The 25,064-nt window shown below is 33.3% G+C and overlaps 2 protein-coding genes and 1 pseudogene across 2 annotated transcripts; 1 reads left to right on the top strand and 2 right to left on the bottom strand.

The window, feature by feature from the left end:
• The first annotated feature begins 3,592 nt into the window (after positions 1-3,592).
• Positions 3,593-7,532, top strand: LOC107954336 (4-diphosphocytidyl-2-C-methyl-D-erythritol kinase, chloroplastic). The gene is made up of 11 exons (XM_016889871.2): positions 3,593-3,965; positions 4,101-4,196; positions 4,299-4,367; positions 4,475-4,579; positions 4,659-4,715; positions 4,843-5,043; positions 5,634-5,726; positions 5,813-5,912; positions 6,221-6,320; positions 6,707-6,792; positions 6,992-7,532. Exons 1-11 carry the CDS (start codon positions 3,825-3,827, stop codon positions 7,087-7,089), a joined length of 1,146 nt encoding a protein of 381 aa, XP_016745360.1. The 5' UTR covers positions 3,593-3,824; the 3' UTR covers positions 7,090-7,532.
• Positions 7,533-11,974: 4,442 nt separating this feature from the next.
• Positions 11,975-13,831, bottom strand: LOC107956064 (F-box/kelch-repeat protein At5g26960). The gene has a single exon (XM_016891814.2). The coding sequence runs from the start codon at positions 13,458-13,460 to the stop codon at positions 12,168-12,170; it is 1,293 nt and encodes a 430-aa protein (XP_016747303.2). The 5' UTR covers positions 13,461-13,831; the 3' UTR covers positions 11,975-12,167.
• Positions 13,832-22,399: 8,568 nt separating this feature from the next.
• On the bottom strand, positions 22,400-24,404 carry LOC107954337 (molybdopterin synthase catalytic subunit-like; annotated as a pseudogene).
• Positions 24,405-25,064: the final 660 nt, after the last annotated feature.

Here is a 25,064-nt window from a genome sequence, read left to right as displayed (position 1 = left end):
ACCATGAACATCTTTACCATTTAGCCATCAAACACATGTATATAACTTGTGCAAACACAAAGCATATTTATATACTTTCATGAACACATATGTACATATACCAAATACTCCTATTACATGTCACAAAACTAAAGCATAACGATTTCATGTCTACCAAAAAGATGGTTGGATAGTGTGATCTTCCACTTGATCTGATTCTTCAGTTCTGCAAAACGATATCTACAAGAAAATAGTAAAAAAGACATGAATAAGCTCAAGGAGCTTAGTAAGTTTATAGGTTGAAACGATATAACTTACTGTTTAATCATAGTTTAACAAGTTTGTTAGCTAACATTAATCTTGTCATCCACAACCATTCAATAGGTGAGTTTCATATATATACGAGGCATTTAATCATATCATATTCACGATATCATGCAATACCAAGTGGCGATATAATATCAGAAATCATGAAAACACATACAAGTCATCAATAAGGAATCATAACCATTATAAAATACATATCATCATCATGTTATTTAAACATTGAAAATTTACCCGATGAACGATATAAACAGATACGGATATGCAGTTATCCACCCAAGACACGCTAGAATGCTCAACCAAGCCAATCCAACCAGGAACACGGTTGGGCACTAAGTGCCTATCTCATAGGCTAACATCGCTCTAGAAACACACCTGGGCACCAAGTACCAAGCCCATAGACTTTACATCCACCCCCAAAAACACGCCAGAATCACTATAAATATAACTCGGTAGTACGCAACAAATGCTGAGCTCCGGTAGATTTAGTGTATAATAACAAGTCAAGAATCATCACCTTATCACAAGTCAATCCTGTACAGTGCCCAAAATAACCTATTAGCATGCCAATTATATCCTATCTTATGCCAAAATAACCTATTAGTATTAAAAATTATATTAAATTAAACCGTATGAACTTACTGGGGCTAAATTGCAGAGATAGCAATATTAGAAACTAGTTAACAATTTTCTCTTTTCCATAATTTTTTACCGGTTCTTGATCTATATGATGATTTAATTCAATTATCAGCCCCAAATAATTTACAAAATCCATTTGATGTATATGACTATTTTATTAACATTTTCCACAATTGCCTTCAATTTTTACATTTTATTCAATTTAGTCTTTCAAACCGAAACAAGCTTATTTCCACAATTAACCCATAAACTCATATTGTCAAATTCTTAATCATACATAATAAACTCTCTAATATTGAAATTTTACAAGAAAACCATGCAAAATTTAACAAATTGTCAATTTAGTCCTTAAACTTAAAAACTATTCAAAATCACTTTACAAAATAGTCATATTTCAACATCAAGCTTCAAACTAAACCATTATCAACTAAAAAGCTACAAGAATATCAATGAAAAGTTTTAAAAACTTTGACAGTATTTCCAAATTGTCATTAGGCTAGATAGATTAAGCTATAACGATCTCAAAAACATAAAATTCATTAAAAATGGTTGAAAAACGGACTTACATGCATGTACATAAACAAGGTCGAAACTTCAAGCTAAATAACCATGGAGGTTCAGTGGAAGAAAGCCAAAATGATGAAGATGATGTTTTGGATTATTTTTTAAATTAATGGATTATATTTATTAATATTTATGAATTTTATTTTCAAAATTTGTTTAATAAATAAAATTTAGATTAAATTCTTCCATATTTTCTGATTTATATATTAAAAATTCATATATTTTTTTAAAAAATAAGAGTAATTTTAAAAGAAAATTAATGAAATATAAGAAGTTTTAAAAATATAAAAATCTTTCAAATAATATTTTTTATTTTTAAACCCAATTCAAATATTAGAGGTATATAATGGGAATTTGAAAATATAATTGTAGTTTATAAAATTACCCTTATGCACTTATTTAGTCTTATTTAATAAGCGTGAATATAATGACAGTTTACAAAATTACCATTATATTTTAATATGTTTATTAATTTTATTATTAATAAATATTTGAATTAAATATTTAATAGTAATATTTTTAATAATCATTATCATTAATAAATATTTGAGTCAACCCATAAAGTATGATTACTTACGTTTTGGTTGAATCAGTTACATGAATACATTTGAAAAAGAATTTGTATATTAATATTCATATACTGATATATAACTTGAAATTATCTTGATCCTAAATACAAATAAAATTAAGGCTAATTTTGTCCTAATAAATTCTTCTTACTTTCCATTTACATGGGAAAGTAATTTCCCAACTAATTATCAATGGTTATCAATGGAATCACTTGTGGAAAAGTAACTCTAAACGGCTTCATCTAGGTGGATTTTCTTACCAATTGTCAATGGAATCAGTTTCTATTAGTTGTTGGAAAGTAACTCTCAAGAAAATGTATATCGGTTAAAATGGAAATCAAGTGTGGGGCAACAAAGTCCTAAGACTTCAACCTTTGCTAACACTCGTGAACCTCATTAACATAAATCACATCATTCTTTTAAATTATAGAATACAATATGCCTTATATTTGAATATTATCTATTACTAATATAAAATTTTATGTAGCGTCACGAGTCAAGTGACACAAACTCAATCAATTAAGTTAGTAAAATGTCTTAAAAATGATAAAATCAAGTCAAATTATTAAAAAGAGCTATATAAAAAATCTCAACTACTCCATATTGCTTTATATCACTTTTTCGTTTAACGGTAAGCAAAATCCAATTCAACTCGAAAAAATTATATTTTTTTTCAAATTTAGAGATAATTGAATTGATTTATTCGGATTTTCGAAACAAATCAAATAAGTAACTTAGTTTTTCAAGTTCAAATCAAGTTGAATTTTTACAACTTAAATAACAAAAAAAAACGATTAAGAAAATCCTCGTTTTTTAGGTTTAGTCTATAACATCCCTAAACCCCTTAGGTCATAGGTAGTGTTATTGCGGAAATATACAAGTAGATTTTTCAGAGTAAATAAAATGTGATTTATCAATGATAGTAGGGAAGGTAGTTGAATATCGAAGGAAATTGAAAATGCTTATGTATTGAGTGATGTTAATTTGAGATATAGACTAAATTATAATGTTGTGAAAAGTGTAGGGGTTAAAGTGTGAACTTTAAAATATAAGAGGATAAAATTGAATTAGTGGGGTAAATCTTAAAACTACACATGAACTTTAGTTCAATATGTAATGCTATACATAAAATTTGATTGTGTGTAATTTTATACAAAAAAACATTAACTTAATTCAATTTTTACAAATTACTAACACAATTACAAATATAATACAATTTTAAGTTTATATATTGCAATACAAATAATTATATATATATATATCTAATATAAAAATAAATTGATGCATTTATTCATTTAAATATGCGCAATCGAATCATAATTAAAATCTCATGTCTACATTTGAACCACATTCAAAATTTCTTGTGTATAATTATACAAAATCAAAGTTAATATATGAAATGTTTTAATATTTATTCCTCATAATCTAGAAAATAAATGTTTATGTTATTTTCTATAAAAAAAAATGTTTATGTTATTATTATTACTATTTGAATATTTATGATTTTTTTACAATTTGTTGAAAATTTTATTTTAAACAATTAAACTAAATTGTTCAGAAAATTAAACCAAAAATGATGTACCCAATTCATTTGTATCTTACATGGTCGTCAGCTAACACAAATTAGAAAACAGGATTCCATTCCATTTCTTTTGATTCGAATCCTAGTATCCCCACTCTAATAATTCAATTATTTGAATAATTTCTTCATGTGCTTTTAAGATTACAAAGCTTCTGTCTTGAACATCCATGGCTTCCTCTCATTTGCTCTGTAATCACAGTCTCTTCTTCTCTTCTGCCTTCAAAAATTGTGGCTTCTCAAATACTCCCCCATCAAAGCTTCAATTTCAAAGAACCCCATTTGTCAAAGCATCCAAGAAACAGTTAGAGGTTCTTCTTTTCTTTACTCTTTATTTGCTTTCCTTTGGTTTTCTAAAGTTGAAACCTTAATTAATTATTTTTCATTTTGGCCAAAAAAACAGTTCATTATTTTTCATGGGTTCTATTAATTTTCATCTCGTTTAGATTGTATATGACCCTGATGAGAGGCTAAACAAGTTAGCAGATGAAGTGGACAAGGAAGCTCCGTTTTCAAGACTTACTTTGTTCTCACCTTGTAAGGTAATTTGTTCCATTTGGTTTGGCTTGAATTGAAATCTTTTGTATGCTCTCAATTGCAAATTTGCAACCCCCCGTACTTTTGATTTTAATTTTTTGGTATAGATTAATGTTTTCTTGAGAATTACCAACAAAAGGGAAGATGGGTATCATGATTTAGCATCTCTCTTTCATGTAAGTTTGTATTTTTCCCTTAATTGATATATATATATTGAACTCAGTCTCGTAGTTGACCCCAAAAGTGCCTGAAGTTGATCCTTACGCTTTGTTTGTGGATCCAGACAATTAGTCTCGGGGATGTAATTAAATTCTCTTTGTCGCCATCCAAAACCAAGGATCGTTTGTCAACCAATGTCTCTGGTGTCCCCCTTGATGATAAAAACTTGGTGAGGTTTCGAACTTACTGCAATTCATTCGGCTGCCTTTTTTTTCTTGCGTTCCTAAATTTGTTCTTCCTTGTTTCAGATTATTAAAGCCCTTAACCTCTACAGGAAGAAAACTGGCAGTTCCAACTTCTTTTGGGTAAAAGATGCAAGATGAAACCTCAAAATTTTACATTTTTATTTGAATATATGTGCTTCTGCAAAATTGTGGTGTATTTCAAAACTATTTTGGCTTATATTGTTTTTTATTCGAATGGCATGGATAGGTTCATCTTGATAAAAAGGTGCCTACTGGGGCAGGGCTTGGTGGTGGAAGCAGCAATGCAGCAACCGCACTTTGGGCCGCTAATCAGTTCAATGGTTCTGTTGCAACTGAAAAGGAGCTCCAGCAATGGTCGAGTGAGATAGGTTCAGATATTCCATTCTTTTTCTCACATGGAGCTGCTTATTGTACTGGTCGAGGTGAGGTATGATGATATTTTACCTTGTCCTTTGATTGGAAAACATGTGGGAATATTTTGACTGTTTTATGAGTTAGGTAATGAGGCCTGTTTTAGAATCCTTCTCTGATGATAACTTCAATTTTAGTGCTGTCGTTTCTCGTTCCAGTTCAAAATTTTGAATTTGACAAATTCTAATGCACATTTAATTTGCACAGAACTAAAGCTTCCTTGGTTCCTTTTAGGACTGGCAGTAGGACTCATAGGCATCGTGTATTTTTTCATATTTGTTTTAGAGTGAAATTTGTGCGCAGATCTGTTTTCTTATCATAGTTTGTGTTACTTGGACTTGTATGGGAGTGTCAGACATGGGTATGATCAACTTTTTTCCAAGATTTCCATTGTATTTGGAGGGTCCTTAGAGGATCATGTCCTATACCAAGTCCAGATAAGCATCAAATGCGGGTACCTCAAGAAAATTAAAGAGTTAGAGCAACATATATTATAGTTATTATGATCTTGCACAAGCTCATGATGCAATCTCATTCAATTGGGATGAAGTTTATCGTCTCCTTTGCTACACTTGCATGATAATGAGCTGTATGCTGATATGCCAGTTTGTTCAAGATATATCCCATCCTCTTCCATCAGACATCCCAATGGTTCTTATAAAGCCTAAGGAGGCATGTTCAACAGCCGAAGTTTACAAGGTAATATTAGGTCACTGGCAAACAAATTCTGCTCTAATTTTATCGCTTGTTGTCGTTTATATCTGAGAGAAGGTCTGATTTTTCAGCGTCTTCGACTAGATCAAACAAGTAATGTTGATCCTTTGACATTGCTGGAGAAGATATCAAGGAATGGAATATCTCAAGATGTGTGCATTAATGATTTAGGTATGAGTACTTAAAGAATCAACTGCATCTTCTATTCACCTTTTCTTTCTTCATTAATTACTCATAATTGAAGCTTCTATAATCAGGCAAAGTTTATTTCAAGAGGGTGGTGAAAAACTAAAGTATTCATCAAATTTGCAGCTTTTATGCATCAAATTATCCCTCCTTCATATCTTTACTCCAACTTTTGAAATAAATTTAGATTCTGATTTTATAATAAAGCTTAGTCTAAGAGGAAGTCAAAATTGCCCGGTGCTTAGTAATAGGATTAGAGATGTATTGCCTTACATGAACTCTATTATTTGCAGAACCTCCTGCTTTTGAAGTCTTACCATCTCTTAAACGGCTAAAGCAACGGGTAACTGCAGCTGGCCGTGGGCAGTACGATGCTGTGTTTATGTCTGGGAGGTACAAGATTGTGTGGCAACTGTTTAAATTTTAATGTCCATTCTAGTATTTACCGTGAAGTATCGTACTTAGAATCAATTAGGACCTGATATTTCATATTTGTGCTTAAACAATATTAGATAGGGAAAATGCACGGACAAGTCTTTAAACCCATCATTCCATCTGCCATTATATCAAATGATAAGCCAATTCATATACCATTTTTAAAGAATAACACCTTAAGATGTAGATTTTGGAATTGTTTGTCATCTGTTTCTGCAGATTATTTATTTCTATTTATATCATGTGGGTTCCAAATAAGATGGCTAAATCTATTTTTATTGACATTTCATACATTTATCTTAATTGCTCCAAAGTGAAATCTGAGTCGGTTCCCAATAATGCAGTGGAAGCACCATTGTCGGAGTCGGTTCCCCAGATCCTCCCCAATTTGTATATGATGATGATGATTATCGTGAAGTATTTTTATCAGGCAAGTTGCAAGTAGTTTAGTACAAGTCTGAAACCTAGAACCTTCCACTCATCTCCATAAAGAAATTAGAAAGTTTGATGTTTGAACTCTGTTACAAGTTACATGACTCAGATTCATCATTATTTCAACATAATTGCAGTTAATGGTTCTATTTGCATTCTTATATATTTGGATTGGGAACTGTTACTTTAAAATGCAGATGCAAACTTCATTTACCGGGAAGAAAATGAGTGGTATAAAGAACTTGTTTCAACGACTGTTTGTGACCCCCTGGAAACAGCACGAACCTTCGAGTGATTCATCCATTCCTGGTTGAAGAAGAAGGATGGAACTGGTTTTGCTTGTATGATTTAGTTATTATATCTGGATGACATCAGTTTGTGTTTGTAAATGCCATCAGTATATGCAAAGCTTTGGGGATTGCAAAATGTGAGGAAAAGCTTTATATTACCCAATATTTTCCTAAAAAAATAAGCTCCCCCTTTATTTGTTCCCCAGTTACCTAAGGTTTTTTTCTTGTTCTTTAGATGCTTGTTTTTGGTTACTAATTGTTCTATCAATAGTAGTTCTGGAAAATATTGGTCTCTATAAGAGTACCTTTGAGAACAACATCAAGTTGGGAACAATTACTTTTGAGAACAATGTTGGAACGTTGGCAGGGTTCTTGGGTTGTTTCACTTTTGAGATATCGCGAAGAACCTAGCTTGAAGGCTTAAATACAGATTTTATATTCCTAATAAGTTCACTTCTTAACTTTTCTTTGATATATAAGTGCATCCCTCTTATTTCGTCGTTGAACAAACAATGGATTTGCACTTAAGATCTTTCGTGCTAAAATATTTTAGTGGATGTAACTTTCATGTAACCGTTGAACAAACAATGGATTTGAATAAATAATGGATTCACGTTCAAGTGTCACGGGACTAGATCTTTAGTCTTGCAATTCGTGCGGCTTTAGGCAATTTTTTCATTTCAAATGCACTTAAATTAGTGTCGCTTTTTCTTCCAAAATGTTTTTAAGGCATCGAAAAATATTGTGAAAGCAACTCGAAACGAAAAGAGCAGCAAAACTAATTAAATGCTCTCTATATTAAACTCAAGAATAACTTAATACACTGGGATCAATACAAATGAAGTGAGAAGCTTCTATTTTATAGCTTATGTATAATTGAAAGTCTTAAGCAATTTAAACTCTATACAATTTTATCATTTTAGGATTTATTCTATTTACCCTGGTAACTCTAGTTTGACTAGAGTGTCTCATTGGGCTACTAATGCTTCAAATAGATGGGCTTCTTCCAGGTTCTATGAATTGAGCCAATTCATGTGGGTCAAATAAGTCTGGTTTAATAAATTGACCTCTATAGGGCATTTTGTGCGCAATGGTCACCGAATTTGATCTGCGGCTTGTGACACAAGTAACTTCTCCCACTTTTACAACCTATTATTTTAACACGTTCATTCTCACTTTCTTATTGTAATTGTTCTTTAATAATTTCTTTCCAAAGGTTATATATAGAGGTTTAAAAGTTTTATTTGGGGACTTATGATTTTTTGGGCAAACTTAGCACTTTAATATTCTTTCTACAATCACAAAAATCACCCCAACTCTCATCTTTTTCAGCCTCTCATTGCGTCTATCATTACCGCCTACCATCACATTTATTTTTCTAAAGTCTTCTCTGATCTTCCTCTTCGTCATCTCTCCACAACTTCTTATTTTGTTAGATTGTGAGGTCTCCTCATCTTACCAAAAGAATCCTTTATACCTTGTCATACACTCAAACTCACTTTAAACTTATTAAATATCAGCTCTGTTGAGTGTTTCTGTGAATCTATCTTTCATGGAGGCTAATTTTCATATTTATATGACACAGTTCTTGAATGTGACATATTAGCTAGGCCCACATGTAGGTCAACATGTATCCTACTATAAGGTTAGCATGTGTTTCCTGGACAGGAGTTCACCGGCATGGTGATGCAAACCCATATAGGTGAACTGTATGGTGGCGAACTACATATTGCGAGCTATGCTTTGTTGATTGGGCTGTAGGTTGATATGGGAATCTGAGTCGGTCTGAGAATCGGGTAGATGTGAATACCATAACAATTTATCCTTCACCTGGTCGAAGAAGAGTTACAAAGTGACTCTTCTAATATTTGGTACATGTGTAACATGAGAACTTTGAGATAAAGCTTGTTAGGTACATCTCTCGTATAAAACTTGTCCATTACGCTTTGCCATGCAATAGGAAGGATACAATTGTAATAATTCGATTACTTAAGAAATGAACCGTCAAATTTTAGGCTTTTTTAAAATGACCCTTGTTCAACCCTAAAATCATCCAACCATTTGAATTTCAAATTCTTTGCAAAAGAGGTGTCATTGAGAAAGGTACAAATTTTGAAATTCCCCAAATCATTATTCTGGTTAGTCTAAGTTTGGTAGGTAGTTATGGTTAGAACAAGAGGAGGTGATCGTAGTAGCGGCAGTGGTCACGGTAGGCCCGACTGTGATTTTCTAAGGTATTTGGAGGATCGTGTGATTAACACTCCGGTGGAGGCGAAAACCTATCCTTGCATCACTAAGAATGACGAGATGAGTTGACACCTAGCTGTGTGAGGCATTCAACTGCCCAATTTCGCTTACGAGTTTTCAATTGTGGAGGGTGCAAGGAGGTTAAGTGACATCAAAGAGGGTTTTTTACTTCATTTACATGTGTTGGACGCTGGTTTTCACCTTCCTTTTCACCCATTCTTCTACCACCTACTAGAGGAATATGGGATAAGCCCCCGGGAAATTGTTTGGTTTCTCGTGGTGGGTCGCAATTGTGTATTTCATAAACTGTTCTCGCTGAAATGAAGCACCACTACTTGTTGTCTTTCAGAATCTCTACCAATTAAAGGCTTGAAATCGGGGAGGTTCGTTAGGTCTTTTCTATTTTACTCCTCGTGAAGACTGTGAGTCAATTATCTCAAATTGGTCATCTAACCTTCACTTAAATCATTCCAAATATATGTGAGTGAAAAATAAATTTGGGTAAGGCTTTGAATTCCCTATCAAATGGTCTGTCCCTAGCAAAACCATTTGTATGCAAAAGGGACCTATTATGTGCGAAGTAGGGTGGGCTCAACTTGCAAGGCTTCATGGAGGTCACGGCTTGGAACTTGAGGAAGTGTTGACAGTTAGGAATGTGTTTCACTTTTGTCTTCTGGATTTGAGCTCTAATGGTTGGTGACCCATTGGTGATCGGAATGGCGCGAACACGCAATCAGTGTTACCTGCAGAGTTCGTGTGGCCACACAGGGCTATTGACGAACTCAGGCTTATTCTTGTAGGGAAAAGAGTGGAACCTAGGAATTACTTTTATACATTTTGTAAATTGAAGCCTCGTTCATGGTCTTCCAAGTCCACTGGTATTCAAGAAGGTAGCACAAGCACTCCTATAAATATTGTTGGTGCTGACGAAAGCTGGTGAGGAGTCTACGCCATCAATCGAATCAACAAGTCTATCGAGAGAGATTGACACATACATGAATGTACGGTCATTCATGTAGAATGTGCAAAGTGCTCCATCTAGGGAGGGAAGTGGTAGTAGTCGAAAGAGGCAAAGGACAACAGCTGGTTCTGCCAATATTGTACTGAGCAGTGAATGTTTCAGCCTCCCGACTTGTAGAATGAACTTGAATTCAAACTCAGATAGCAACTAACCCGCAATATAACTATAATGAACAGTTTGGTACAGGATATAATTGACTTGGGAAAGCCTAGTCTTTAAACTACAAACAACCTAATCCTGAAAGCACGCCATGGAATGGATGTATGACTGTTTGCTTCCTTCGACAAAGCGCCAATCTTTCATTACTTGCCTAACAGAAGAAGCAAAACAAAACAAGCTGCTGCCTTGAATCGTTGCCGAACCAACTTTTGCAAAGGGCATCGAGTAATTGGTTTAAGACAGCCAAGGTTCATTGCTACTTTTCCTTCATGGTTTCTATTTTATATTTCCCATGGTTATTGCTTCAAGTTTCACCTTTTGATGAAATTTTTTTGTGAAGCAATCGAGTTGAATGCATTCGAATCTTACCTTTTCCACTAGTTAAGGCCTGAAATCAAGTAAGAAAAAGAAGCTTGCAACATTTTTGGTTATATTTTCTTTTATATAGATAGTGCATTTTCATTTTAATTTGCCCATAAAAAAAAATACAAATCCGCTTCTACTTTTGCAATCATCTCTATTTCCTCCATACTTTGAAAGCTTAACTCCACGTACCAATCAGGTGTTGATAAGTTTACACCCAAGCATGTTGAATTTCTCAAGCACTTTCTTACAATAGCTTCCTTTAGAAATACAATTTCTTGCCATCACTTAAATACCTAAATAATAATTTGAACTTTTTTTTTATATGCTCCTTTCGAAATTTTCATTTATCCTTTGATTGTTTCTTTAGAAAATTCTAGTACTAATTTGAGTCATCTCTCTCTTTTGATTTTTTTTCAAGCACTTTCGTGATAATTTTTATGACGGTTTAGTTCCATAAGACACCACTATATGAAAGTTTGTACATAAATATTAATTCACTCTGTTTCTTTTGAAAGTCGTGATATTTTGTGGTAACTCTTATCCACATTGTTTTCTTTGAAAACAGTAATAATTTTAGTTTTAATTTTCTTTTTCTAATTGTATTCTAGGAATTTATCAAGGTAAGGCATTGCTAGATATATTAGGAATCATTTTTGAAGGATAATGTTGACAAAATTGGACTCCAAAATGCTAAAGGAAAGGATAGAATGGGTTGCAATTGAAAGATTAAATTTATTATTAAATTAATAAAAAAAAGCCTACTTTCGTTACTAAATTAGCGGCAAAAATATTTAATTTCAAATATTAATTAAAATAATAACTAAATGAAGAACATAAGATAATGTTGTTATAGTTTACCAGAAAGGCATGGAGATCTAATGTGAAAGCTGAATAGATAATGAAAGGTTTTCCACCTAAGGCCCTTTTTAAATGATTATGTTTATGTTTATGTTTAATTTACAGATTTATTGAAAATATGTGAAGTCTAATGTTTCACTAAAGAAATATAATTGATATACGAAATTGACAAAATGAGTCGAATCAAACACATGCAGATATGAAGACCAAATTGCATAAATAAAAAACCAATGATCCAATAAAAAACCAATGATCAAAGTAGAAATCAATTGGATGAAGAATATGAGAATATAAATAATCAATATTTAGGCGCCCGATGGTCTTTTGGCATTTTTCTTTCTACATGTTACAGACGATGATTTTGTCTGCTTCTTATACTACACAAATCACCAAAAGCTTTCGAAAGGCGCAAGTTAGCAGCAATTATGCCAATCAACACTCCACACTCACACAGGCGGCGCGTCGTATTACCTCCGGCAGATCCGGCCCTCGACTCCACTCACCCCCGCCACTGTCATAGACCAAAACAAGTCCATCTTTAAAACCCCTTTGGCTCCTTCCACTTCTTCTCAACAAGTCATCTATGCACCCAACCACTTGTACTAATATCACTTTATTATCCCCAACCCCTACACAACAAAATCTCACCGTGCCGTCCAGCCGTATTTGAGTCGGCATCGGTGGGCTTTTCATCTTGCACCACTCCCCAAATCCTTCGCTGCTGTCATCGCCGCCGCCGCCGCATTTTCTCCTCGCGTCGAACCGCCAAAAAGAAAGTTCCACCACGTGACTTGTTAGAACATACACGTATCCGGCTACTGCGCACGCCGCCACAACACAGCCGCCACCTGGGACGGCCCTGCTCCGCAACCACACACGCGCTTCCACATCGTACAAATCCATTGAACTGGCGTACACGTGAGCTTCTATCCCACCAGCTCCATTTCCAGACGCCCCACCAATTTTCAATCCACCAATAACGTAAAAGACGCCGTCCACCGCTGCCCCTATGCACCCATAACGCATCCTTTGCGAGTAAGCCACCACGCGCCATGTATCGGTTTCAGGGTCGTATTCCTCGACAGCGGAGGCAGCTCTGGAACCACCGCCACCGGCAACGTAAATTTTGTTGGAAACCACGGCGGCGGCGAACTTTTTGCGAGGGAAAAGCATGGGGGATTTAGCAGTAACGTGATGGGTCCAAGCGTTGTATCTAAGCATGGAATTCCTACCAATAATGTAAATCCTGGGTCCGATAGAAACGAGCCTGGGGAGGCTGTGAAGTGAAGCAGTGTTGATGGGTAGACATAAAGAGAGGTCCCAAGTAGCAGCAGGGCGGGGAGAAGGAAAAGAAAGGGTGGCAGAGAAGACACCGGAGAGAGAGGGGGAGAAGGCGAAGAGAGATGGGTGGGAGAGGCGGAGTTGACGGCGGAGGAGGATGAAGGAAGGGGAGAGGATGAGGTAGAACCAACGGCGACAGACGAGGGAAAGGGAAGGGAGAGAAGAGGATGGAACCCTGGAAAGACATTCCAAGAGAAGGTCATCGGGGAGAGAGGAGAGGGTGAGGGTGGGGTTAAGGTGTTGAGGGGTAATTATCAAAGATTTGTGATTTGAGTTTGGAAAACAAGACTTCATTAGCCATGAGAAGTGCCGAGAATTGCAGCTCTCTGACATGAATATTTGCAGTTTATGATCAGCTGCATCAAAAGGGGAATAAATAAACATTATATAACATTTTTTTCTTTACAAAAGAACCAATCCCTCAAAAGTACCTTCTCTAATTACTTTGTATTTGCATTACCATTTGAACATCAAACATCCCATTTGAAATATTTTCATTTTTATTTCCTTAATTTCTTCACCTCATATTATTCAAACACCTATCTTGTCTTGCTACACTAAATAAAGAAACGGTAAAACCCCTCCTTCAGCTCTGCTCTCTTCCTTTCTCTTTCTTCTTCCTCTCAAACCACTCCCCATAGTGTTTTTTTAGGGCTTATTGACCCCCCGAATTATATTTTTTATTTTATTATGATACTTCAATTATTTTGTTCATTTTATTTTTAAGATTATTAACTTTTAGTAAGTTAGTTCGATTGACATGAGTATTGTTATTAATGCAGGAAGACGTGAGCTCGAATGTACTGAAATGTATTATCTCTTATCTATAGGTCGGGGAAGAATTATGTGTAATTTTAGACATTGTGCCATAAAAAGCAGGTATAATTAGAATCTATAATAAAATTATTAAAAAAAACTCATTTTCTCAATTTTTTTCAGATGAATTGAGATGAAAATACTCAACAACCAAAATTGAAATATATATATATATCAATTGATCATTTTTCTCTCATTTTTTTTATGGATAAACTATAATTTTAGGCATCTAAAATAAAAAGTTTGCAATTTAACCATCGACGTTATATCATTCGATCATTTTAGTCACTCCCGTTAAAATCACAATTAACAAGGACATTTACAAAAATTGATATAATAACAAATTTAGTCCTATACTTTTACATATTATATCGATTTAATTATAATTTTAAGGATTGACTTGAAAGTTAGGCAAAAAATTAGAAGGGGCCTTTTGGCCATGTTTGGTTAGCAACTTATCATCGCTTGACAAACGAATATGATTGGTATCAAGAAGTTGCCATCAAGATGCTGCATCCCGTTTAGCAAGACGATATGAGGACATTGTGATTTATATTCCAAGTGCTTCTTTTCAGAGAATTTCTATTATAGGTAGAAATGTGGGTGTTGCAGCTAATATAGATAATTTTGCTTTCAAGATGAAAGATGATTATTTAGTTAAGAAATGAGTTTTGTTTTCTTTGCCTACAGATATGTATTGTCATGAAATTTTATAAGGGATCCATTGGTGATCCACTTTGAGGGGATGTATTCTTAGATAATTTTATTTTTCTTGTTAATGCTTAAGACAACAATTGAGTAGTTAATTTAGATTTGATATGGGATCAATTTGACGTAAGGAATTTTGGTTCTTAACCTTAAACCTCTTAACTTTCTTCTTAATGAAACTAACCAAGTTGTTCTAGGGATATTGGTATTCCATATCTACAACTAGGAGTTCAATTGCTCAGCTTAGATATGGCACACAGAGTTGGAACCCCCAATTACAAGGCCCCAGAACAGTAGTAACCAAAAGTAATTTTTAAAATCTATGACTAAATTAATATAATATGTAAAATTAAGGGTTAAATTTGTTATTATATCAATTATTTTTAATTGTCACATCAACTTGTTTATGATTTTAATGGGAATGATAAATTTTTTATTGTAAATATTTAAAATGAAAATTTTAATAATTGAATGAGTATTTATTTATTTTATTGATTTTTTTCTTTGACCTTAACCCTTTAACAGTAGGCATTATTCACGAGGCGGGGACCACGACCCACCAATTACAATTTCTTTTAAATTGTAATATAAATATAAATAATAAGAAATATAAGAAAAATAACAACAACGATAACATCAATTAAAGGTTTTATTTATATATATTATGCTTGAAATTTTTATTTTTAGAAATGATTTTTTTTATACAATTGGCATTTAAATTTTGACAGAATGAAAAATGCGTCTCCTCATATGCTGCCACGTTTTTACTGATGAGCAGGTATAGTAGATTTTTCTTTTTTATTTATTTATGTATTTAATTTTTTTAATTTTACTTTTACTACACAAAATATTTGTCATATTTTTTTATCTCGTTTATAAATTCTAAAATCTAGAGATAGGATAATTTTCCTTTTATAGAACATATTTTTTTTATAGAACCCATTTAGTCAAACTAGTTTTCTAAGATTATCAATAATATTAAAATATAAATTGAAGTATGTACATTTAATTGATAACTATACATAATATATTAATATTGAATAATAAAACATTAAAAAGTGTGACACTCACAATGTGAGTAAAAGATTATATATATTTGAAACCTACCGCTGCTAATTGCTAAGAAATCAATGCTTGAATGAAAGTGGTGGTTGTGGTATCCACAGGAAATGGCACTACGAGAAGAATAATAATGTAAGAACACAAGAAGTTGCTTATACAGTTTAATTTCTTTACGTTTATGGAGTTTAACTCAGTGAATAAATTTACTCTCTTTCAACCCAATACAACAAATGATATAAGTTCTATCACTCCTCTGTATATCAACATCACTTTTGTACTTAAAAATCTGGAACTTAGGTTGTAAACCAAGTAAAAACTTGTTTACACTCTCAATGCACTCACAATAATAGACTCCTCGATAAACAAATAAGTGCTAATAACTCTCAATACAAAACCTATACCTATACAAGCTTTTTCAAATATATATGAGTTCGAGACTTGTTAAATGACTAGATCAATTACAATCGATCTCCTTATCAAATTGCATCAAAAATAGTATATACAATATAATAGGCATGTATAGGTGGACTATGTCTAATGTTTAATTGATGAGTTTGGTATATATATGTCATTTTGGTTGATGATTATGGCATGAAATGTTGCCTTGGATTTGAGGTACTTAAGGTACTATTGATAGCTTGTTGCTTGTGGTTAATATGGTCAAATTGGTGTATGTTTTGAAATGACCAAAATTGGTATGGTTGTTATGTATCAATTATGTCATGTTTTGGCATGAAAACAGGTTAAGTAATAAGTGGTTAAATATGCACATGTATAGGTGTTTTGGTTGATGTTTTAGCCATTATGTTTTGGCTTGCAGATTTGGTACTTTGAATGGTTGATATGTTGATATATGTATGTGGTCTTATGATGGAAATTATATTGGTATAAAAAAATGTAGTTGTCATATATGAATATTCATGCTAATTGTTAAATGGTAAATTTGGTACATTTGGATGTGAATTCGATATGTGAACAAAATGGTAAGTTTTGGCTAAACTATGCATATGGTTATACATGTTTAATTGTTGTGATTGAGGTGTATTTTGGGCATATTGGTTGTATGAACATATACTTTATTTGGATAGCTTGTTATTGCATGGTTTGGTGCACTTTGAGATGCTTGATTATATGTGGAAAATTGGTTGTAGGTGTATGCATGATTGGGTGAGAAAATTGGCTTGTAAATGGCCTATTTTTCGTCCACATGGCTAGAGACACGGGCGTGTGTCGCAACCGTGTGTATGTGACATGACCGTATGTCCCCTGTAGGTTTTTAAAGGTTGCATTTCGAGAGTTACATGGTCTGGCACACGGGCGTGTGTCTTGGCCGTATGACCCAAGTTAAAGAGTTAGACAAGCACGAACACGGACTGGAACACAACCGTGTGTCCCTATTTTGAATGCCCACATGGCCTGAGACACGGGCGTGTATCTCAGCCATGTGAGTCACACGGCCGTGTAACCCTTGCAGTTTGAAATTTTTCATATTTTCTCGAAAAATTCTAAATGTTTCCAATTTAGTCTCGATTTGTTTCTAATGTATTTTTAGGGTCTCGATGGCTCGTATAAGGGACAATATGTATGTTATTGATGGAATTTTCTATGATTGATGTTGTGAAGTAAATGGTTTATATTTTTGATAGTTTTGAAATGTAAACTCTAGTAATGCTCCATAACCCTATTCTGGAGACGGATACGAGTTAGGGGTTTTACATATACAAATTCTACAGTTGTTAGCTCGAAAGGATCAACTCGAAATCGCCAATAGGGAAGTTGAATTGGCCTTTGAGAAATTGTGGTGGAAGCAATGTAAGGATTTGTAGTAGTTCAACCCCAATTACCCGCTCTACTACCTTAGCTCTCCACAACTAAGGATTTTCTCCAAATTTACTAATTTGGTAACCTTTGAGGATAAGGTTTAACCTTACAACTCTCTTAAGATTTATGCCCCAAAATCTTAAGATTGCATTCCCTTAAGGTTTCTACCCAAACCTTAAGAATTAACCCTCTCTCAAAGAGAACAAATAAGCAAAATAAGAAGTAATCCTTACAAAATTAGAATGTTTGCCAATTAAGCACTAATACAAAGAAGCACACTTGAGCTAAATGAATACAATGAAAGCTCACAAGTCTTTACAAGAAAAGCTATGAAAGAACTAAGCTCTTAGGTTGTTTTTATTGATCTTTAAGCTTTTCACATGTCTCTTGTCTTGTAAGACCTTTAGAATACCCTCTAATTGATTTTCAACTGTTGTGGTTGTTGTGAGAATGAATAGAGCCATTGAGATGAAAATATCAGATCATTAAATTCACCTGCAACAAAAGGTATTGATAATTTTTCTACGAGTATCGATACTATTAGCATTTAATGTCTGATTCAGTGACCGTTAAATTAAGTTTACAACGATACCTAAGGTAATTTATCGATACTTTTTGTAAAGATATCGATACTTTTTGTGAAAATTGAAAACAGGATGTCAATTTGGTATCATTTTAGAATGGGTATCGATATCTTGAAAATTATCGATACTTGGATACTTTTTGTGCTGGAGCAATACTAACTTGTTTGAAAATAGTTAAAACATAATTGGAAATATTTGATTTGATTTAAACCATTTCAACTTGAATTTATCAATTTGTTCAACTTAACTTTTATTCAAAAACACTTTAATTTGTTATATCAAAACATATTATCAAATAAGGCTTAGTTTGACAAGTATGTAGCACCATTCACAATAGTGTAACTCATAGCCCAAGACATGGGTAAATGATATCCTCTTATTGAAATTACATGATAGATGAAAAGTAAACGTGGTTACGAGTCTTTCGTCTTTATGATGAATGACTTAATTACCATTTGATAATAATTGACTTTTCATGAAGGAAGATGTAATGGTTACTATGAGACACGAAGGAAGATGTAATGGTTACTATGAGATAAAATAAGATAATATTGGAAGAGCGAATTTATCCTAAAGAGATTAAGGATATCCTATGACGGTAACAAACTTATGACAAGGTCATTGGACGAGCGCTGATCGAGTAGCTTTCTTAATGGTATGTTAGTAGGGAGAGCTCAGTCACGATACTATAGTGGACTGACTTCATGACTAAATGAGTTTATAATTAATAGGTGAAAAGTTGGAACTTAATTATAAATCATTTGAGCCCTAATCACATATGTCCAATCGGTCTCTCCGCTAACTCGTTGAAACCAGAAATAAATTGCATGTTGAATCAAATGAACAGAAATTGATGGAATTGATATAATTAGAGAAATGGGTTACATTCAGAAATGAATGTGGTTTTTCACTAAGTATGGAAATGACCTCAGAGTTAATTTAAGCTTTTTGAATTATTATTTAATTAATTGAAGTTTAAAAATGTAATTAAATCAATTAGTCGCCGTGAATCCGTTTTATGTAGAAATTAAATATACTTTCGCATATATTCTTTTACGATAAAGTTATCATGATTTTAATAGAATTAGAATTGGTTGAGAAAATTATTTAATGGAAAAATTAATTTAATTTAATTTAATTTAATAAATAATGTCTATTTTGGAAATAGAAAAACATGTATTAGGTTGGATTAAATTATAAAGTACTGGGTTAAAAGTTCAATAAGCACATATAATTGGACTTGATACAAGAGAGGCCTAAAACCCCTAATATTAAACATGAGAGGCGGCAATCCTAGTAGAATAACTAGGGTTAAACGCCCCTCTCTCTCTCTCCTTGTTCAACTAGGGAATTGTTTTTCTATTAAATAGGCATTAATTGTATTCTACTAATTCAACTAGGGTTTCACTTCCTCTCCCTATAAATAGATGACATCGGTAGGGTTAAACACATAACTTTGAGATATTATTATGCTTGAAAATAGTCAAAACTTATTTCTAAGTATAAATTATATTTTCGAGAATAACAATTCTACCAGTTTCTATAAGAGAGAAATTTACTTTCCTATTGATAGCAAGAAAATTATTTCTAGTTCTGTTTTTTATTCGTAATTGTTCGAGCCCGTGCTCGAAGCAATTCATGGTAAGAGAGTAGCGGAGGTCATTTGATTAAAAGTTGGGGGCGTCAAGGATCCGTCTTGCACAAAGCACAAATACTTTTTGGAAAAAGTTTGTTGCTATAAATATCACAAACTATTTTTGTTTTTAAAATTTTTATTTTTTTCTTCGTGCAAGAAAACCGCTTTTGAATCATTTTTTTCCAACAAGGCTTCCACCTTCCTATGCATCCATTCTTTGTAAAGGCATTAAATGAGTACAGTATTGCCCATAGCCAATTAGTAGGCTTTTTTTGGTGGTCATTGGTGTGATTTTTCATAGACTACCATAAGAGAGGCAAGCCTTTAATTTTCAGTTCCTTCATAAATATCTATAGGCTTAAAATTTCTACTATTGAGCACTTGCCAGGTACGATGTATTTTACCCCTCATAAAAGGCAAGCAACAAATACTAAGCAATACGATGAGCAATCTCCGCCTTGATAAGCACAAGGACATTTTTAATAAGCACAAGTTCAAAAAAGAGCTCAAATTCCCAATTAGATGGTATATCCCAAGTAGCGACGTTGTGGCAAGATTCTCAACCTAAAAAATATGTTCGAAAAAGTCCAACATACTTATTAGAGATGGGATCTCCCATTGAAAATAGAAGAATCGATGACAATGGAGAAGGTTTGGAACTATTGTTTATAAGATAAGAGCCTTAACGACTTTAAGGAAGATGACCTTAGGCGAGGTTTTGATTAGTGGATTAGTAACATGCGAGGAAGTGTGACTGTGAGTTGCTAAGGATGAGCTGAGTTAATCTTATTAGGAAAAATAAAGAAGCCTAATAATTTTCTTTTGACGTATTGTAAGTGTTGTAAACGTGAATGGCAGAATAGAACTTTTGCCAACAAAGAGGCTTCAATAAGCTATGATGAGCCTAACAAAAATGTTGTGGTCAAACTTTGTTGAAGGTGAGGTCCCTTTCACTAAAATTATGGTGAGCCAATCCAACATCCCTATGATAAACTTTACCTGCCTTGAATGGCGAGGATGTTTTAGAAAATTGCGCATTGAATAGAACTTTGGATTAAAACGAACTTAAGAAAAATTACAGTCTTAACATAGATGGTTTTGTTGTGAGTTAAAATTCAATGGTTTGCAGGTTCTTCATTCCTTACCTAACTAAGTTTAGGTTCTAGGGCAAAGATTCAAATCTCATCAAGCGTAAATGTTGAGATTTTTTGGTGGGTGGTTATACATGACTTCTTCAGACACTTGATGAGGCACTCTCATGTTGTTAAACCTATCGCCTCTTCAAGTAGCTTATATAAGATACTCGGGCTCTCGATTGATTTGGGAGACAATACCAAATGTGTTGAGGGGTTTGCTTGCTCTAAATGAATGGCATTTTAAAAACTTCTCCAGAGAGAGTAAAAAATCCATTGTTTAGTAATAATATAAACTATAAAATGCGGTACGAAACTCTACCAAATATAAATTTAATTAGATTGAAAAGTGGTAAATTATATTACAAGGCACTATGTAAAGTACGGTCGCATATAATATTTTGGACAAAGATATTTGAACTAAAATTAGTTTCACATACCATATTTTATGATCAGTTTAGCGGCTTTGTATGATTTATACAATGTAACTAAAATAAAATCATGAGAGGAAAGCTCAATATTTAGCAACAAATTCACCTTTCCAACTCAAATCGGCCCGATGCCCGTACAAGACACCCGTAACGGCTAAACATAGCCATTGAGAGCCATTAGATTTTGAATTAATCAAACCGGCAAAGTAGAATTTCAGATATGGAACCCTTGGATAGAAGCGTGCCCTCCATATACGCTTCAAAAGCAGTGTGGGAATTAAAAGAGTTTTAAGGAGGAATCAATCCCTCTCCGTATCTTCCCTATCCCTTCACCATTTTTAGTCAGCAGTAAAGCACCGGCACAGGCACAGCTACACTCTCCCCTCTTCTATGAATGTCCCACATACACAAATAAATAAATTATGGATCAATTATCAGTCAAAAAAACTCTAATTTTATAGCCTTCAAATACTGCTGCATTTTTTTTCTTAAGAAAAATAGATATTTTCTTTTATTAAGTAAAAAGTGTTTTTGGACCAGGTCAAGTTTAAGTATACTATTAATTTATTTTATGCTTTTTAAGCCTGACCTGAAATATGAGTGTAAAATTTTGTTCAATCTTACACATATTTATAAATAACTAACCAAGTCTATTTTAGACCCAGTCAATATTATTTTTAATTTTTTTTAAATATTTATATTCTTTTATTTAAAATTTTATATTTTTATATTTTTTTCATTTATTAAAATTATATATACGGACAACTTAAAATTTTCTTAATATTTACCTTATATTATTATATTATTATATATTACTGTAGATTTAATTTAGTGAAATATTGCTAGAATTTAACATAATTGATTTAAATGTGCTCTAGAATTAGAATTTTAGATTTGAAAAGCATATAAATTAAAATTGGATTCGCTGAAATGACAAGTAGTCCTTGTGTCTGGGACTTCATCCACCTCGCTTAGTTCATTGGGGTCTAGATGTACCATTTCTAGGGCTGGTTAAACAAATTGAAAAAACTGAAAATTTATTCTTATCTTGGTTTGATTGCTATCTAAATGTATTCGATTTTATTCATTTTTTTATTTACAACTTAAAAAAAAAAAAAACACGACCCAATACTTTGTAGTAATAGCTGATCCTGATTCAATATTGTAAGTATCTTTCGTCCAAAGGGATTTAGAATCATTGAAACTATCTGCGAGATATTCAGTATCTACTTTCCAAAATTTCCACACATTTGGAAAACTGAAGATCAAGTGAACAGCAAATCTCACTTATCGTCAATTAAGCTTTAGCTGGTGCTAATATCTGCTGCATCCTCCTCCTTCACCTTGGGTTTGCAACATCCCTTTATATCACTTGCCTCGGTCTTGATCTTCCTTCTGCAGCAGCTGCCATCCTTGCCATGTTTGAACCTCCGCTCCAGAAACTCCGTATTCTCCTTCCAAACCTCTCCATTAGAATAAACCTCCTTCTTCCATATTGGAACAGATGCCTTTTAACTCAGCGATCAAAAACTTACAGGCGTCTAGGGCATCAGCACGATGAGTAGCTGATACAGCAATGAACACACTTATTTCTCCTACCGGAACCGAGCCTACACGGTGGGCAACTGCTATAGAATGGAGATCCCAGGAGGATCTAGCTGAGGAACAGATAGACTTGAGGTTTCGAATTGCCATCGGTACATATGCTTCATATCTTAGCTCCACTACAGTTTTGCCTTCAAAAGTGTCGCGCGTTGTGCCTGAAAATGTTGCTATGGCTCCAGCTTGAGGGGCACTGACATAGTTTATATACTTAGCAAGGTCAATCTGTTTATTCTCATCTATGATTTCAACAAGAGTTTTATCCTCAGAATTCATCTCCGCTTTTTGAGCTTGGCAGTTATTCAGAAGCTTCGATCAGTAAGTGCCAACTTGAATAACAAAAATACCTTTTGTTCTAAGCAGGAATTATCCAAGTGCCGACAGCAGTCTAAACCACCAAAACAATGTAATGTAAACCACAGTAAACACCAAACTGATTTACAAAACTAAATATCTACAAAACCAAGAAGGAAAATCTAATCAATTAACAGACTCATGAATGAATGATAATGCACCAGCTAAACTGCAAGAGGAATGAGAGTGTCAAATTGTTTTGCCAACACTACAATCATGTTGTATACCATTCGAATACAAGAGAAATCAGTGTTACTACCCATTTTCATAAACCCTGCCAATATGCAGAAAAAAACCCTAAAGAATGATACTGCACCAGCTAAACTGCAAGTGAAATAAGACAATCAAATTGTTTTGCCAACACTGCAATGCCAAGAGAAATCAATGTCACTACCACCCATTTTTGAAAATTTCGCTGATATGCAAAAAAAAACTAATTATACAAGGGATATAGGAAATTTTTTAAATTTGTTGATTGTTCTCTTTCATTTTTAGGCCTTTTCTTTTCAATTGTAATTTCCAGAACAACAAATGAACTCTGTAACCTTTTTTTATAAAGGGATAGGGGCAAAGATTGTCCAGGGATCGAACCGAGACCAGTGCGGAATACCTGAACACAAGTCTTTTGCCACTCCATTTATGTTAAGTAGACATGAACCTTTTAACATTGATGGGAAAAATGATGGATTCCAAATTGAAATTAGATCACAGAAAAATGGGGAAACAATGCCTAGATTAGGAAACGTTAATGGAAATGGCGGGATTCTTCAAAAAGAAATGAAGACGAAAGTTCAGCCAAATTGCCTTACTAATTAAACATTAAACTCCAAGGTTCAACACAATTAATTCAAGGAAAAGCATTAATCTAACAAGAATAAAACTCAAATCCATGAAAGTGAACATAATTCTCATACAAAAAGATTATTTTGTTACGAAAAAAAATCCCAAATCAAGTTGAACCCAGAAATCTGATGAAGGCATAGAATATTAAAATAAATAAATAAATAAGAAGAAAGTGGAATTTGGATAGTTTACCTGTTAAAAGAAAAGGGTATGAAGCAGGGGAAGATTGGTTTATGGAGAAGGCTGAAAGAGCTGCTAAAAATTATCGCCACCGCTTCTTCCTTCGCTGCTCCCAAAGGCAAAATGACGTTATTTCCTTTTGTCTCTCTTGCCGCTTCTCTATATGTATTAGAACGCAATTTTAAATAGTTGTTTTTAGGCTCGTTTGGGATGGGGTGGGAAAAGGTTAAAAATATTTGTAAAGATGAGATTACTTAATGTTGTATTGAAATTGAATATTATGTGATGAGATTTAATATGGATGTATTTGGATTTAAAAAGTTAAAATTAAAATTAAATATTTGTGTATAAATAGGTTTGTTAAAGGCAGCAAAGAGTTTTGTATTTGGCATTTGCGTGCATTTTTGAAGTGTTTAATTAGTTAAAATGTATTCTATATACATTGGAGTATTGTTATTGTATCACATATCGATTATTAGAGTATTAGGAGAAATATCCATGAATTTGAACTACGTTATCATATTCAATCAATAAGGCATTGTTAATACAATTTAATTAATTATTTCAATAAAAGAAATTGTTATATGGTGATGCTATATGTTGATATTGTTGAAAGTGCCTTAGTTTTGCTATTTGAAAATGACGAGGATTTGTTTGAGCTAATTGTGTGGCAATATGGTATGATGCTTGAAATTTCCATTATACATTCGATGAGGATTCAATGTATGTTTATGTGATGTATTAGCATGCTTTTAATTTAGTAATTCGTTGAGCATCATTAAGTTTAAAGGAAAGTTTAATGTGTGGATTTGTGTTTA

This window comes from Gossypium hirsutum, chromosome D07, assembly GCF_007990345.1.
Source record: "Gossypium hirsutum isolate 1008001.06 chromosome D07, Gossypium_hirsutum_v2.1, whole genome shotgun sequence".
Classification (NCBI taxonomy): domain Eukaryota; kingdom Viridiplantae; phylum Streptophyta; class Magnoliopsida; order Malvales; family Malvaceae; genus Gossypium; species Gossypium hirsutum.
This window is presented reverse-complemented; position numbering and strand designations above follow the sequence as displayed.